Source organism: Meriones unguiculatus, chromosome 18 (genome assembly GCF_030254825.1).
Source record: "Meriones unguiculatus strain TT.TT164.6M chromosome 18, Bangor_MerUng_6.1, whole genome shotgun sequence".
NCBI classification, from domain to species: Eukaryota; Metazoa; Chordata; class Mammalia; order Rodentia; family Muridae; genus Meriones; species Meriones unguiculatus.
In genome coordinates, this window is record NC_083365.1 from 76,687,399 (window position 1) to 76,705,372 (window position 17,974).

The window sequence follows — 17,974 nt, forward strand, 5'->3', positions numbered from 1 at the left end:
CTTGACTCACATTTCATGTATACATCAAGCCAACTTGGGAAAATTAGGTTTCAAAATTAGCAGTGAGTACCTAATCAGGGAATAATAAAAGGGAGAATCCCCTCTTAGGAAACAAACCTGAGTCTCTAAACAAGCCATTTGGGGAGGGGAAGGAAAATTTTTTGTAGGCACCAAGAAGGAAACCTGATGACTCCTTTTCCCATACTGGGTCCTGAATTAGCTACTTAGGGTTTTCCTGGTCCATAGCATCACAGCTGCTGATATCTGGACTTCATGCCCAGTTGCATCATTTTGCAGGGAAACACACGTGCCTTGGGGTCTAGAAGAAGAATCACAGATAACAGGGTGCCCAGGCATGTAGAAGCTTCTGCCACTCCTTTGCCTACATGCTGCGAATTTGCTGCAGACCCTTTGAACTCTGGGAGACAGGCAGGGTGGGCATGAATGAAGCAGCTGACTCTGTCAGAAGTGCATTTTCATTTCCCTGCCCTCCCACTGCCTGCATGAATGATGTCATCTCCCCTTCCTGCATCTTTATTTCATGTTGCATTCCACTAGTTCAATTCACCACCTCCCTTTCTACATGCACAAATCCTCCTTCTGACATCACTAAGTCCCCAGAGTTGGCTAATCTCTCTCACAACTTTACCTGCAGACTGAGTCTTTCTAAAATCTGCCCTTAGACTGGGATCAGGGTCCAAGAAGTCATATGAAAATTAGAATTGAATTATCTCACCTACAAGATTTGGGATTTACACAGTTATTTTCCTTTTAATTTCATAGACAAGCATGGAAAATTCCCCAAGTGCAGTCACTAGGCTAGATTACTCTAAGTAATACCTAAGTCATAAAGAACTCTAACACTAGAGTTCTTAACCTGGGGTAAGGGAGATGGGAAAAAACTACATCTCTGTACCAACCTTCAATCAACATGACCATTTTCTTCCATTGTAAAAATAGACAACAAATGCCAGTCACCACAGCATTGGGAAAAACAGATGGCTTTGTCCCTGATGGATCTCATTACAATACTTTAAGACATCTCAACATGTCAATTATACTCATCAGTGCTTATCAATGCTAAATTGTGTTCATGTATTAACTAAGAAACAGAACCTTATTCTTATATCCCTGTGGCTGCACTTTAACATTATTGGTTTCTTATCTCTTATATATATTTAGAGACATTATTCTGAATAGAGTTTCTAAGTGCCACTAGTATGGCAGAAACTTCATGACACACAGAGTTAAGAACCCTTTTGTAATAGTAGAGGCATATACCTCCCAAACGTGAACACGGTCTGAGCAGAAAGTCTATGTATGATGACGGGAGAGATTGTATCAGGGCTTTCCTTGGAAAATTCAGAGCCTGTGCTCATCATTGGTACTTGGGTGGAATGAGAGTTGAGATTACTTCCAAAGGAAAAGGAGAGCATCTGAGAAGGTTTTTCTGGAGAAAGTTTTGTTTGAGCAAGACCTAGAAGAACTAATGCCCCTGTGAGCTTTGGGGGTGAAGAGACTGTGGCAGCCAGAAGGGTTTGTACTCCTCACAGCAAGGAAAGCAGAATTAAATTTCTCAGACCAGAAAGTGCTTCTGCAGCTGTGCCAGGGACACTGCCTTGTGGGTGTTTGGTGAGATCAGAGCAGGTATTGAAGATGGAAAAAAAAAATTTACAATGAACTGTGAGCACCCTGGTTGGACTCCAAGACCTTCCATTCCTAAGAGGCCAGGAGTTTTTTGTTTCCATGACCTATTCAGAACCAAACACATCCCATGAGTTCATAGACTTTACTTCTTGATTCAGAGAACTTTTTTGTCTGGCTCCCAATAGAAAGACCACATTCTCAACACCCAGTCACTTTCATGTTATACCCTGTGACTCACATCCTGATTCTTTTACCATGACATCTCTTCAAGAATCTCATCTAGAACTGTTCCTTGCTCCTGTTGGCCATCTGCAGGTATGGTTAGGAGGAAATGAGGAAGGAGGAAGTAAAGAGGAATTTCTTGAATTCTTTCTCCTCATTCACAGGGATGTTGGATGAGGAAGTATTAGAACCTTGTCCAAGTGCCCCTATTTGGAGTGAGAGTTTTGGTATCTTAAAAAACCCAGTTATGTTATGGGATATGCAAAACTACTCTTATATTTCTCAAATCAAGGAGTGGAATCACAGAGTCTTCTTAGAGCATCAGGGAACATGACCAGACACCAGACAGAGGCACACATCTCATTACTGAAAGCTGGATTCTAAACAAAATTGGAAGGAAGATAGAGGGGCCTCATTCACACCAGACCCTAGGAGGGTCCCAGACCTTCAGCTGGACCAAGAACATTGAACACTGAGTGACACATTGAGAATTTAGCCTCTTGTTTCTTTGCTGTTCTGCTCCATTTTCTGGGCAGCTTCAGAGGCATGCCCCTGCTCAGAGCAGGCTGCTGATGGTGTTTCTGGGCTTAATTATCTACATTGCTGGCTTTCAGAACAGTGTTCTTGGCCCTGTATTATAAATCCTCAGCCAGAGCAAAGTGAATTTTCCCAGGGATAGAAGGAAAGGGAACCAAAGCAAGGACCTTGGATCCTCCCAGTGCATGTTCCCAAAAACACCTTGGTTCACTCTACCACCCACCAAAGGAGCTTCCAGCTCACTCATCACATAAAGGTAAGAACACCAACTCCTCATCTCTCTATGAGGAATAACACCCTGTGTATAAAGTGTCTGGCATGAACCTGTTACATACGGGTTCCTTATCTGGGGTCCTTATCCTGAAGGTAAGACCTAGGTTTTTCAGGGTGATAAGCAGGATCTGATAAAAGACTCAGCAGGATTTGGAAGGAATTTTTTTTTTTTTTTTTTTTTTACATTTTGATTTGTTAGCACGTTTTAAAGCAGATTTTTTTGTCTGCCACTTTAGTTTTATTTTATTTTTTAACATTTATTAATTACACTTTATTCACTTTGTATCCCCCATAAACCCCTCCATTCTCCCCTTCTAATTCCACCTCCCTCCCCTTTCTTCACTCCTGCCTCTCCCCAAGTCCACTGGTAGGGGAGGTCCCCCTCTCCTTCCTTCTGATCTTAGTCTATCAGATCTCATCAGGACTGGCTGCATTGTCTTCTTCTGTGGCCTGGTAAGGCTTCTCCCCACTCAGGGGGAGGTGATCAAAGAGCAGGCCAATCAGTTTATGTCAGAGGCAGCCCCTCTTCCCATTACTATGAAACCTACTTGGACACTGAACTGCCATGGGCTATATCTGTGCAGGGGTTCTAGGTTATCTCCATTTAAAGCAGATTTTAATATAATATTTTATTAATTCATTGAAAAATTTTATACATGTATACAATCTATTTTGATCATATTCAGCCCCCATAATTCTTCCTAACTCCTCTCAGATCATACCATTGCCTCATCCCCCTCCCAACTTTACTCCCTTTTTATTTTTAAAAACAATTCACTGAGTCAAATTTGTGCTTCCCATATACTTATGGATATGGAGCAATCTTCAAGAATATGATCAACCTGCCTCTGGTTACTCCCTTAAAGAAAACTGGCTCTTCCTCACCCAGCAGTCAACTGTGAATAGCTCCTCAGCTGAGGGTGGGGCCTGTGAGTTCCTTCCCCACCCATAGAGGAATGTTGGCTGATGTTATCATGTTCAGGTCTTATGCAGACAACCACCACTGCTGTGGGTTCAAAAGTGCAATGGTCCTGTCATATGCAGAAGATGCTGTCTTACCCCAGATCTCCTCAACCTCTGGCTCTTAAAATCTTCCTTCACCTTCTTCCACAGCTCCCTGATACAGATGTCTCACCTGAACACCGCACAGATGCTTGTTTCTGGACTTTGACAAGTTGGTAAGATTCCAGGTTTGCTACTGCTCACCACACAGAAACTAAGCACTGAGAGTTGCACTAAACTATAAATATAAAGATAAATATTCAGAGGGAAGTTTCATACTATCTCCATTTAGCAAAATAATAGTAGTACATTCCCTTCTGAGGCCTATGAGCTCTCCAGCCACGGTCTGCTGGCCATATTTACAGTTGTAGGTGTGAGTTTCTGCCTACACATTATGGGGGGAAATCAGAAAATGATTGGTTACCCTCCCTAATAGTCCTGCTGCGATTGCACCCATGTGCATATTTTGACACACTCACCAGTATTGTGCTTCACAGCATTCACAGATGTATAGGCACTTTTTTAAAAAACCTGAAATAGTATGTTCATTCCTTCGTGCCCTTTTGTCTCCTCTATGGCATTAGAAAGCAAATTTTTCATTGTTCTAAGTACCATGTTGGGCGCCACTTGTGCGTATTTTTTATACTATTTTATTTGGTTTCTTATATCTCTACCTTCCTTCTCCACTCTAATCCCTTCCAACACCCCAACACCAAGTAGGAGAGAAAGAAGGTTAGAGGGGAAAGGGGCAGAGTTCTCCTTAGCTACTTTCTTCTGGCTAGGGTAGTTGGATCCTTGGGGCAAGTCCAATCTTCATTTCAGGTTATCTCCAACTTCTCATCAAACTGCATCAACAGCAACCACAAGCAGGAGCAGCAGCAGGGAGCATCAACAACTGTCTTTTCTCTTGGAGCCTCCTTTTCTCACTCTGGGCACTGGCATTTATTCTCTCTTAGAGTCCTCAGAATTAAACTACCTGCAGCTGGCAAAGAGCCCCTTTCAGAGCCTGCACAAGGCAAATAGTTTTCTGCTGTGGACAATCCCATACCTGGGATTTAAAACAAAAACATGTTTACAGTAACATAACTGAGCTTTTAAAGACACCAAAACTCTCCCCTACACAGCTGGGTAAGTCTCTTGATAATTTTTCTGCCCAGCAGCCTACATAGCAACTTCCAGCACCATGAAAACTCACCTACAAAAAAATTCTAGGTCTGTAAAAGCTTGATTTCTTTACATCCTAAGAACAATGCAGGCAGCGGGCTTGGTGGCAGTCTTACCATCAAGTTCTGGTGAGCAACCAAGATCAACAGCAAAATCCTACATTGTTTTGGGGGTCTCTGGGCCTTCTGTGGCCAACAGCTCAAGGGGAGATATTTCACCCCTGACTCCAGGTTTAAAGGTAGATTTTTAACTAAAAAAGACAAGAATTTAGATGTGAATACAATGGTTACCAGGCAACTTAATAATAACAATGTGACTGTCATGTAGTAGGAATGCCCAAAGGCAACATGGAAGAGTTACCCACTGGCCACACTGACAGCAGAGTGTGGAGCTTCAGAGCAACTGCTCCAAATCCTCAAGATCTTGGTTTTTAACTAGTATACAAGGTATCATTATGACTTTTTTTAGCAAATGTTTCTTAGATTCTCCTCCTCCTAGCCCCTACTCTCTGTTCTCCCCACCCTCCTAAATATCCTCTCCAGTGTCTTTTCTTCTTTCTTGTCACGTGTCTCCTGGCTCTTCTCTCATATTTCACCCTCACCTATTTTCACCCTCTCTTGATATTCTTTCTAGTTTGGGGGACTTTACTCAAACTTATATCTACTTGTATATATATGTACCTTATAGATAGAGTCCTCATATAATAAAGAACGTGGTTTGGGGGAGTTATTGGGGGGGTTGGTTGGTATTTTGTGTTTGTTTGGGGGTTGTTTTGTTTTTGTTTTTTGTCTTTCTGTGTCTGGGTCACCTTGCTTTACTCTCCAGATACATTTATTTTCATGCAAATTTAATTTTTCTTTACATCTGAATAAAATCCATTGTGTATGCACGACATTCTCATTCTCCATTCATGTTCTGAAGGTCTAGGCTGGTTGCATTTTCCTGATATCATAGATAGAACATGTATAAACACAAATGTGCAAGTGTCTCTGTGGTGGGCACAGAACCCTCCGTGTGTATGTCCGCAGGTTAGGTACAACTCAGTTGCCTAACAGTTCTGCTTTTAATCTTTGAAAATTCTCCACACTGATTTCCTTGATTATTATAGTAATTCGTACTGCTACCAACACTGAATAGGATTCCTCTCTTCCACACCCTTGAAAGCCTTTGCTGTAATATTTTCTCTCCGTAGCTTTGGGTGTCCTAGACTCATTCTGTAGACCAGGCTGGTCTCAAGCTCACAGAGATCCTCCTGCCTCTAACCCCCCTGAGTGCTGGGGTTACAAGATGTACACCACCACCACCCCCGGCTGCCGTCAGATTTCTTAATGGTAGTCATTCTGGTTGGGGTAATGTTGTCAAGATGGTATTGTCTAGGATTGCAGAAATAAATTCCTTTCTCTTCCAAATTAAAGAATATAAAGGCAAGAAAAGCAAGGTCTCAGCACTCAGCCAGATTTTATTGAGAGACAGAGACAGAGAGATACAGAGAGAGACAGACAGAGAGACAGAGAGAGAGAGGGAGGGAGGTAGAGAGGGAGGCAGGGAAGGAGGGAGGGAAAGAGAATCTTCTTAAACATGGAGTTGAGTCTGTTCAGAAGAAATGGTGGTGGTAGTTTTTCTCATTTCTCCCTTGCCACTGGCTTGTCTGGACTATGACAGGGAATTGGATAGTCCAGAACAAAGACAGGGGAGATGATTGCTTCCTACCAGACTCACTCCAGTCTACTGGAGCCAAAAGTCCTACTTTTGGGCAAGTGCAAGGGGAAGTGAAATCCCACCAATTTTTTGTCTTAAAGGTGAGGGGAAGGGAACTGGAATCCAGCCATCTCAAATGTTTAAGTGAAAAGTACATTAATCTGCCTAGAGCTTCTTTTCTGTCTGACGAATAGAAGTATCTCTGACCCCTCTCAAAGTAGAATTGTAAGAGCTGGGGTCTCACAACTCAGGAGCTGTCCTTCCCAGAAACTCCCACAGACCATGACTCGTTGCAAAAGCAAGAGGTTTATTAACCATTGCGCAATGGGGTCACCCTGCTTGTTAGCAAAGAGTGGCACCGGGAGACAAAGGCCTTTAGGTTTTTAAAAGAAAAATTGCGGGAAATTTGAAGTTGCAGTTTTGGCAATTTAGGATTGGATGAGGAAGCTATAAAGTAAGATAATTGGTGCTCAAACTTGACCAGTCTTGTGGGTGCAGCTGCAATTGAAGGTGGGGGTGGTTAGCTCATCCTTGAAGATTGGGGCTATAGACTTTTGGCTGGAGGTCAGGAGCTACTCAGAAGAAGAATTGAGGCCATCTGGGTTGGTTGCTAAGAAACACTATCTCAAAGACAAGGGTCTGGTCCTTCTTTTTGCTGAGTGAAGGTCATTGCTTGCTCGCTTTTTTTCCATCTGTCCTCTAGGGTCACATTTCTCCGTTCTCTGGAAAGGTAGTAAAAGGCTTTAGCTTAACATGAACCTAAAACTCAAAACTATAAGCTTTAGAAGACATACAGGTTACAAAGTTAGTCTAACCTTTCAGAATCTCAAAGTAGGTTCGATTTTCCTCATGCATAGGGAATTTGAACACTTTTTTAAAATATTCAGTGGCCTCTGTATATCTTATTTTGAGAACTGTCAATTCATGTTTTTTAGTCCATTTGTTGATTGAATGTTTTGTTTCCTTGGTGCTTAATATTTCAGTTCTTTGTAAATTCTGGATGTTAACCTCCCTATCTGAAGGATACTAGCAAAGATTTTCTTCCTTTCTGTGGACTTTGCTCTTACTGTGTGACAGACTTTTTCTGGAGAGATGTGAACAAATGCCTACTCACCCCAGAGAGGAAACAAATGATAGATCAAAGTAAAGAAACCACCAAAGTCCAACTTGAAACAATTTTATTGGGGTTACTTTCAGGAGCAGAAATGACTCACAGACAGCTGCATCACCAAAGCCCGTCCCAGGATGCCTAGCCTCTCACAAAGCTGGGAATCTGGAGCATACAGCATAGCCTTCAACAGGCTGTGAGTCCTCTTCCAGGCAGCTCAGCTGGTCTCTGTTTCTCTTCTAGACAGTTTAACTGGCTTTTCCACCTACCATGCTGCTTGGATGCTCTCAGACTCTGCAATTTAGCTTGTCTGAGAGTAACTCTTAGAAGCCACTATTGCATACTCTTTGATGAGAGGACCCTAGTGAATGTACTCAGTTTCAGGAACTTCCTGAAATCATTTAATGGAGCTTCCCTACAGGATGGAGAGTTTCACCTCCCCCTTAGAACATCATGATGTTCACCTCCTTTTAAACATTCTATCCTAAAATATCCTGTTGTTTCACTTCCCTTTCCAGCCTATGTCTTAAGTTTTCGTCCAAGATGGAAGGAAACTGCCACCTAACAGCCCTGCTGATAGTTTCTTTTTCTATGCGGAAATATTTTAATAATTTTTATTGATTATTTGTGAATTTCACATCATTCACCCCAATCTCACTCATTTCCCAGTCCTTCCATATCCATCCTCTGCGCTTGTGACCTCCCCACAAAAATAAAATAATAAAAATTAATTTTTAAAAAAGTCTTGCTGTGGAAGCGGCAGTTTGTTACATTGTATCAGACAGTATACCCTTTTGCCCCAATAGCTTTACTTGCAAATGTTCACTGTAATGAGTCATTGGTCTGGTTCAAAGCCTCTAGCTCCTGACACACTGTCAATACTGGACCCTCATGGGGACTCCTCTCAAATATCCTACTGTTTCCCTGAGTTGTGGGTGTCCTGCACTCTGGTTCCACTCACTCAAGCAGCTCATAGATGTGATAGGTGTTGGAGCAGGCCAATACAAAAACTTTTAATCTCATGAAATCCCATAGAAGCTAGTTTCAGATAATGTTTATTAGACAATGTTTTTCAGAACTTCACAGAGTACAGAACACTTCACAAATCTGCATGTCATTTCCATAGAGATTACAATTTTCTTTGTATTGTTCCATTTTTAAAATAGTATATATGATGCCCAAGCAAGCACATTATTTCTGAATATTTCTCAAGCCTCAACCCTATGGAAGGGAAGGGGCGGGAACCACAACTCTGCCAGGCATATTGACAAAAACAATACAAAGTACCCAGAATATATTGATCAAGTCTGAGAGCTGAGATGTGAGGTAAGTAGACATGGAGAATGCGGATAAAATGTTAATTGAGATGAGAGGGAGAATTCTGCTTTCCTCCCTCCTTCTCTCCTCGCTCTTCTTCCTCTTCTACTACAACTTCTACTACCACTGACAACAGCATTTCTTTCCTGCAGGAACAGCTTACCATATCAGTAAATCTCCTCCTCTTCCAGGCTTCTCATCATAAATGTACAGGCCCCATGATTGAGGGTCCTAGATTTAGAGTTTGGATTCTGGTTCTACAACTCATCATGGCTCACCTTAGTTGTATACTTGACCACATCTGGAATCATCTAAAACCCAAAGCAGCTGGGCATGTTTGTAAGTGATTTTCCTTATTGGATTATCTGAGGTGGGAAGAGCAACTCCACATCTTAGCCACACATTCTGGTGTCACCTATGTGAAAACACATGGATAAAAGAAGCATTTGCTTTTTGCCTGCTTGCCCTCACTCTCATTGGCAAGTTCATCTACCCCGTTTCTGAGGCGTCCCTTCACCCTATTTCTTCAGGATCTAACATAGACGGAAGATGTTCTCTAAGAATTGTCAGGCCGGGACTTTAGCACCAAATTGGGACTGCTGAGATATCTAGTCTCATGGACTGAACAATACCAGATCCTTGGCCTTTCTGTCAGGAGACGGTCATTTTTGGACTACTGAGACCACAGCCTGTAGGCCACCTTATACATATGCCTGTGTGTATGTGTGCATGTGCATACACACACATGTCCACACACATGCATGAACACATGTGTATATGAATTCATTCTATCAGTTCTATTCCTTTAGAGAACTCTGATAAACTTCATTCTTCTTTGTTTGCTACCAATAGTCTATACCTTCCAGGACAACCCTAGAGTTTAGAAGAAAACCCGCTGTTTGCCAGTAGTGCTTCAGGACATATCCATTGCTCTTAACATTACTGTTCATTCTGAAACCATGTTCTTAGAATGGAAGAGTAGCCTTACTGTGTATGAGCTGTGTGGCTCTGGATACCTTACTTTAACCTCTTTTCCCGTATCAGCCCTGGGGTATAATTATCTTTACTACTGGCATTCAATAAGGTAACCTTTATAACCTAGCTTCATGCTCAGCATTGCTATGGGATTGTTACGAGAATTAAATAAAAAAAAACCATTTATAGTAAAATATATAGTATAATATAGTATATACATTTGGAGACTAATGCCAGCATATACAATATAAATGTTTGCTTAATAGAATTGCTTTAACTTAATCATTTGCTCAATAAATGTGAACTGAACATGTACTAAGTATCAGAGAATGAACAAACAAACTCCCCTGTGTTCATGGAGCTTACACCCAAGTTGGGAGACGCAGTAAACAAATAGGATTCTAGAGAAACATGACAAAGACATGAGATTGCTAATGGCAGAGCTGGGATATTAGGCTAACATAGAGTTCTATGGAATAAAAGCTTGAAGAAAGTGGGAGTGCAAGTGACACCAATCTTTGGGGAAATCTAGTGTGGTCAGAAAAATACCAAAAATGTTGGAACTGGTCATCTAGCTATCTTGGTGTGGGTCGCAATTCATGGTCACCTGAAGAGTCTGAGTACTCTGCAAACAAGTTTGCTTCTTTGTGAGAGCCTATCAGTCCCATTGAGGCATGATTTGTAAGGTGAGAGGGCTAAAATCCTTCTAGTTTGCAGGCATGCATATGCATGAAGCACACCGGCCTGGGGGTAACAGCATGCCTGGTGTGTCAGGAATGCTCAGGAAGTCAGATGGCTGAGCAGTGTAGTAAAAATTTTGGTTTTCTTTAAAAAAAAAAAAGGTAGAAATATTATATGAATATGTTTTTGTTTTAGTCTCAGGACTTAGATTGTCCACAGCAGCTTACTATGATGGGCTTCGAGCTCTAACAGGAGTGTGATTTTGCCAGTGGCGGGTAGTTTCTGCGACTGTGTGACATTTGGAATTCTGGAGACTTTTCAGAGAGTATATAAATATTAGGGCACCAAGATACAGGGTGAGTTGTTGGTTGTTGGTTAATTGCTGTTGGTTGTGGCCACTGAGTCCTGTTAGGATCCTTCCTCAGACCCAGTCTTGATCTTGTTTTTCTCAGTCAATCAATGGTGCTATCAGAGACTCCCCAGACCTTTCTCATGAGCTTGTTCTTCTCAACATATAGAACCTATCTCTATGGAAGATGTCACATATACTTTACAAAGAGCTTCAATGTAGTCATGCCCTCAGCCTTGTTGTGCAAAATAAGTTATCACCAAGAAAATTTTCACCAAACTGTGCTGTGCTTAAATATACCTAAAATTAACTACTTGGGGTCAGACTCCCCCCAAGTTGGTCCAAAGTTTGAACCAACACCAGATACTGAGTCACGATAAACAGAACTACCTTCTTGCCTCTCACGGATCATGCATGACTCTGCTTCCCATGGTGGCTGCATACTATATATGAAATTCTCAAAGAGTAAATAAAAGTATATTTAAAAGAGAAAGAGTGGGCCTAATTCCTGAATTGCTCTGGCTTCTGTCTCAGTGTGCTCTCTTCTCCATGTCACACTCCTCCACTGTGACAACAGCTGCTGTGCAGTCCTCACCAGGGCTCAAACAGTGCAACCCATACTCTTGGACCTTTAGAACTATGAGCTAAATAAACTTGCTTTATTGACAAGGTTACCCAACCTAGATATTTTGTTACAGCAATGAAAATTTAGTCATATATTCACATACATTTTATCCCTATCTAGAACTAAGCTTCCCTGGTTGCTCTGGATCTTTAGGGCCTCTCTTATTTCCATAGATGAATCTTTCATGAGTCAGAAGGCAATAACTTCTCATAGATAAAGCACAGTTTATTCATAAATGTCAGTCGGTACAATATGCACTACAGCACCCTGTGAGGTGCACAGCATAGGCCTGGAAGAAGCCTATGTTAGAGAGGCTGCCCATTGCTCCTATGACAGCTTCTGGGACCTCTGGACAGCCACATAATGCTATAAATACCACAGCAGCCAAACTCGGCTATTTTCAGGTGGGATCAGAGAGCTGAGTCCTCAGCCAGGAGCTGAGATCCACTCAAACCCAAATTTTTCCTGGCTCCAGCCCAGAAGAGAGAATTCCTTCCACATCAGCAAGTTTACAGAAAAGATGCTCATTTTAGATAATTACAGGGGCTTTCCACATTTCTCTCCTCTTCAAGTTAGCTGTTGATCACAAAAACAAACAGAAGAAAGCCCTCACAGTGGGCTGTTTATCCCTAGATAACTGGACGAGGCAGTTAGTGTCAAGCTGCAGACCTTTCCCAATGATTCGTGTCAATCCACGCTAAAAATAGGTCCAGCTCTCCCAGAGACTTGATGGCAGCAGATGAGACCTCCAGCTAAAACAAAAATAAGTAAATAAATAAATAAGTGCATCATGAAATCTGACTGCATCAAAGTTTGGATATTACAGTCACCATATTATATATTATATATTATATATTATATTATATATGATAATGATAAACCCTGTGAGGGTTTATTTATAAAACTTTTTGCATAGCATGCAGAATCAAAAGTTATTTTCCTCATAGCTTAGCATCAGCACACCCCAACAAACAAGCACTTTAAATCATTTCAGCTCCTTATACACAAATTTTTAAATCCTCCATTCTTTTTTCCTCTTCTTTTTACAGGAAATGTTAGCCTTGCCAACAAGGTCTTCTTAATTTTCTATTAACATCAATTAAATTTAATCACTCTTGTTTCTTGGGAAGCCTGATTCCCTTCAGTGCTCTCCAGTGACTAAGGAGAACACATGGCCTCTACAGGCATGTCAAAGCACTGATCCCCTCCCCCAAAGGATGTCTACCAAACATCACACAGCAAGTTAGAGCAACAGACCTAGAATGCAATTCCTGACTTCTTCTACCTCCTTCTATACTAAAAGGAGGTGGTAGAAACTAAATCACATCCCTCAGAGCCAGTCAGCATGGGACCAAGTCCTGTCTCTACCAAGCAGTCACCGTATAAACTTAGTCAACACATGTAATCTTTGTGACTCCATCTCCTAATTTATTAATGCAGTTTATACTCAGAGCTTTGCTGTGAACAGTCAAGGTGGTAATACTTTGGAGGGCTTGGAACAGTACCTGGCTCACAGTAACTTGAATCTTCAGTCATTCTACAGCATCACTTAATAAAGCTTATCCCCAAAGAAGCTGAGCTCCAAGACAGTCCTAACTTCTTTTCTCTTCAAAGCACTGGCATCATTTGGAGAGTTTTGAGAATGAGGTACTTAGACCAGACTCTCCACTCTAATCAGAACTACTGATGACACACCTTCGTAACTGTTCTTGCATCAACACCCCTGTGAGAAGTACTGAGTGCTGAGTACTGGCACCAGTATGCAGGATGCCAAGTGTTAAGTTCTGACCACAAGGACATTGTATGTGTCATGTTTCATGGATAATAGCTTCAGAGTCACTGGGGATCATTGCGTCTACTGTATGATCATATCTTGCTCAGGACAGACCTGATATGAAGGCATAAGAAAACAGTAGAGGGGGAATGGAGGAGAGGACCAAGGAATTGCCCAATGACCTACAACATGCTGCAGGCATCAACTTGGATAGGCCTGCAATGAAGACCAATGGAAAGAATAAATGACTTTGCATGGAGAGAAGGCTGAAATATTGTCATTCTCTCAACCATCTTGTTTTTCCATCTTCCCTATACTCTCCCCAGACCTCACCTGATTGTAGTTGTCATGGATGATTCTGGTTGCATTGGTGGCTTCCTGGCTGCAGTGACACTGTCGATGCCTCTGCTGGGACACAATGGGGGCAGTACTCGTTAGAGGATTCTATACCACTTCCTCTTCCTATATGCCCCTCCTCCCTAGGTCAGGTGAAAAGGCTTAGGGGAGAGCAGCTGGGAAGAAAGAGGGTCTGTTTGTGGAGAAGGTCTGCATTTGACCCTGGCTTCTGCTCCTGCATCTATAATCAACCAGATGGTTGGCATCAGAAGAGCAAGTATCAGATCTACAGTGTCACAGCTCTGACTGCAACACCCCACAAGGCTAACCAATTCCACTATTATGGTTTTTAAAGCAGGACAGGGGCCATTACCCTTACTAACAAGTTTTGAATCTGGGACACAGAAAATCATCCACCACAAAGGAACCACACCATGCAGGAACTCTCCAGCAACCATTGGGGTGGAACCTAAGGTTTCTCTTAGCTTAAGTTTTTTGTTGGTTACTTTTTCTTTTATCTCTGTTTGGTTGTCATAAGTGATGGTGAACTTACAGCTGACCCTTGGAGACAGGCTTTACCATATGACTCCCCAGAAATGTTAGTGTGGAAATTCCAAAGAGTCAGAAACAGAAAGTGGCATGCTTATGGTCAGAATGCAATCCTTGGCATGTCTCTCTTATGGGCTACTGTACACCTAGGAGATACTCTGACATCAATTGGTTGCTCCCTGAGGTGAGCCATCTGATGAGACGTCATCAGGCCCCTGAGACAGGCAAAACCACTGCAAAGTCTCAAAGGACACAAATATGAATGTTAGGGTAAGAAATGTCCTGACTTCACACATCCTGGGCTCATTCTGGACAGATGTGAACAGATGCTTGGGACCCTGATGCACTGACTCACACATTGCTCCAGAGTTTTCTGCATGTAGAGGAAAGAGTTGGCAATGCTGCTGATTCTCCTCAGGACCTTGGGGCTGGTTTCTTGATGGTCCTTGAACACCCTGTCTCTGTAGAACGTCAGGAGGTTGTTGGTCACGCAGCACACATCTACAGGCTACAGACACAAATTAGAGCATTCCCTGGAGGCCCTCTGCTCTAAGCATTTAAGAAACAAAGTACAAGTGAAAGAACTAATCATTCTTTTCTAATATTCAGGGTATTCTTTCACACTATGCATAGCCAAGCTACCTCCAGCCAAGAGAGATAAGGTTGGAATCCCATCACTGACAAGGATTCTCTCCACACCACCCCTAGCATATTATCAACAAGTTCTTAATCCCTCCAAGAACCAGGTGCCTCCTTTTATGAGAAGGTTTGTATCTCACAAGCCAGGGTTGTCAGCTCTGTAGTCTCCCAGCCCACAACATCCTTGGCTCCTGGACATCAGATATCATACCAGGCATGAGCAATGTACCATGGCATCACCTTAGCCACTGAACTCTGGACCACACTACTAGGCTCTCTTGCAGTTTGTTCCTTAAATTTGGGGTAAGGGGATTTGCAAGACTAGAGACTGACAGCCACATCTGGGAAGGTCAGAGGACTGCAATGAAAAGCAGATGCTCCAAGACAAGACTCCAGATGCTCAAAGCACAGTCCAGAGAAGCAGGGGACAGTTTACTTCCAGCAATTTGCAGTCTTGCAGGCCTAAGGAAGCACTGCAGATTTGTGCTTCTGCCTCTAGCCCTTAGGGCAGCTTTCCCTAGATCGCAGCAGGCTGGTCAGAATGCAGGACCAGCTCACTGAGCCCCTTAACCAGAGGAAAAAGTTACACACCTCTGTATTATTAAAGTCTGTGGCATTAGAAAATAAAAAAATAGGAAGGAAGGAAGGAAGGAAAGAAGGAAGGAAGGAAGGAAGGAAGGAAGGAAGGAAGGAAGGAAGGAAGGAAGGAATGTTGATTCTGCAATTAGCAAACTTGTGGCCAAGGCTGTGAACCTGAGTTCCACCCTCAGAACCCACATGAAGGAAAGAGAAAACCAATACCTAAAAGTTCCCCCCCCACACACACACACACACATACAAATAAAATTTCAGAAGGGAAAAGAAAGGGGGAGGGGAAAGGAAGAAGAGAGGGACAAGGGAATATGATAAAGATGCAGATCCACTAATTCCTTTCCTTATCCCACACCATTTATTCCTCAAGCTCAAGAGGAGAAAGAATCTGGAAATCAAGAAAACCTGGAAGTGGGAGTGTCCTGTTCCTAGCTTAGCCATTAACTCATCATCCCTTCTGAGTCACAGCCTCAGTTCCTTACAGATATTTACTCTTGGTCTGTCGTGTAAGTACTCAACAACAGCCATGTAGATCACTTTTAAGATAGATTCAGAGGTCAAAACTGTTCATTGTTTTTAAGAATTTGTTTTGCTTTTGAGACAGGGTCTTGACAACTGTGAACTGAAAGTTGCCAGGAAAAAAAAAAAAAGACTAACCTGTGGTAAAGTTCCTATAAGGCTGATTGACACATTAGAACTTGTGTGACTATGAAGAGTTGTAATGTTGTACATCCAGAGCCAATCTGGGCTGTCACAGCCCCTCTATGGCCATTCAACTCTGTGTGTGACTTAGCATCTGTGACTATCAGGAGACACTTCTGGAATATACTAACAGACCACCCGTGTCCCTAAAGCTAAGAATGTCATCAGACAGCACCTGAGGCCCTTAGCAAATTCTCCACAGTTTGCTATATCCTGCCTGCCTTATGCTTCCACCAATACATTTTTAAATGCCTTAATTTATGACTTTCTTTTGCTCTATTACTATGCAAACTTCATGAGACTACTGCTTTAGAACACTGTATTTGTCACAACCTAGATCCCAGGCTGTAGCCATTCATATTTGACTCCACAATAAACCATCACTTATTCCCTTTGAATTTCCTTCCTTCCTTCCTCCTTCCTTCCTTCCTTCCTTCCTTCCTTCCTTCCTATTTTATGCATCAACATAGCCCTGGCTGGCTTGGAACTCACAAAGTTGAACAGACTGGCTACAAATTTGTATCCTCTGCCTCTGTCTCCCAAGTGATGAGAGAACAAGCATGTCCCATGCACCTGGCTTGAGAAATGACTCTAAAGGTACTTAACAGGCTCTTTGGTCTGGTAAAACCCTGTGCCTGTCCTTCTGGAGAGCTGGGCTGGCACCCTACTGGCTTTCCCAAGAAGTTCCCATTGTAAAGTTAGTCCCGGACTTTCTAAACTAATTCTGTCATATTACTTTCATCTCAAAAGCTTCCTCTGTTGTCCCTGTCAGAAAACCAAAAGCATATCCTGGTTGGTCCCTTTGAGCCCCTTATCCTATTCTACATGTCCTTTGCATCCTAAACCTGCTTGTTTCACTGTCTCTATCACAATGAAGTCCTGCCTTCACTGATGTGACACTCATTTTTCCCGGGTATCTTAAGCCATTGATTTACTTATCTAAGACTCCTCAGCTTTTAAATTACTATTTTGTTTTGTTTCATTTCTCCCTAAGGAATCTTCAAAAACAATTTCCAAGCCTCTGAAATCCTGCCCCATTGGAGTATCCGGTCCTTCTGTCACCCTCTGGGGAAGTGTCACTTCTTTGGTCATACCCATGATTTCAGAGTCACTTTAATACTGATGTGACCAAACTGCTTAGATGACAAATAAGCCTGGAATATTAGCACTGTCCTGGGCAGAAATTTATTTCCTAGCACAAGAGACACAAACCAATTGGTACCTTAATGCTCTTCAGATTCTCCAGTGTGGACAGGATGGTGACATTTTGGAAGGTGTCCTTAGTTTGCTGTGGAGAACAGGACGGACATCAATGAGAACTCTGCCCTTTCTCGGAGGACCTCATGAGTAGCAGGCAGGAAGATGGCTTGCCGGCTAAGATGTAAGGCAAAGCATCCCAGCTCTCTCAGAAAACCCATGCTCACCAGGGCTCTCTTGATTTCCTGGAAACTCTTTCCTATGAGGCTCATGTCCACAGAAATCAGACATCTCCTGAGACTGTGGGTGTGAACTAAGCAGAGAATGAACATCACTCCCAGGAGCCAGTGAGAAGCGCACTGTGTCTTCATGTCCCGAAATAAGGATGTTGTCCACCTAGATTGCAGAGCAGAGAAAATCAACCCTTCACATGCTCCTCCTGGGGACCAGCACTCTGATGGCAACTGAAACAAGACTCAGCCCTCTGTCTTGGGGAGCTTCAAAGGCTCCTGTGGTTTCCTTGAATTAATTGACTCTGACCCCTACACCCTACACCACCCTCACTCCCCACCCCCACCCCGCTCCAGG

The 17,974-nt window shown here is 42.6% G+C and overlaps 1 protein-coding gene across 1 annotated transcript; it reads right to left on the minus strand.

The window, feature by feature from the left end:
- Positions 1-8,911: 8,911 nt before the first annotated feature.
- Il19 (interleukin 19) lies at positions 8,912-17,771 on the minus strand. Its single transcript, XM_021640100.2, has 5 exons — positions 17,614-17,771; positions 17,412-17,477; positions 14,613-14,765; positions 13,706-13,780; positions 8,912-12,350 (listed from the first exon to the last, which is right to left on the minus strand). Exons 1-5 carry the CDS (start codon positions 17,755-17,757, stop codon positions 12,255-12,257), a joined length of 534 nt encoding a protein of 177 aa, XP_021495775.1. The 5' UTR covers positions 17,758-17,771; the 3' UTR covers positions 8,912-12,254.
- Between the last annotated feature and the right edge of the window lie 203 nt (positions 17,772-17,974).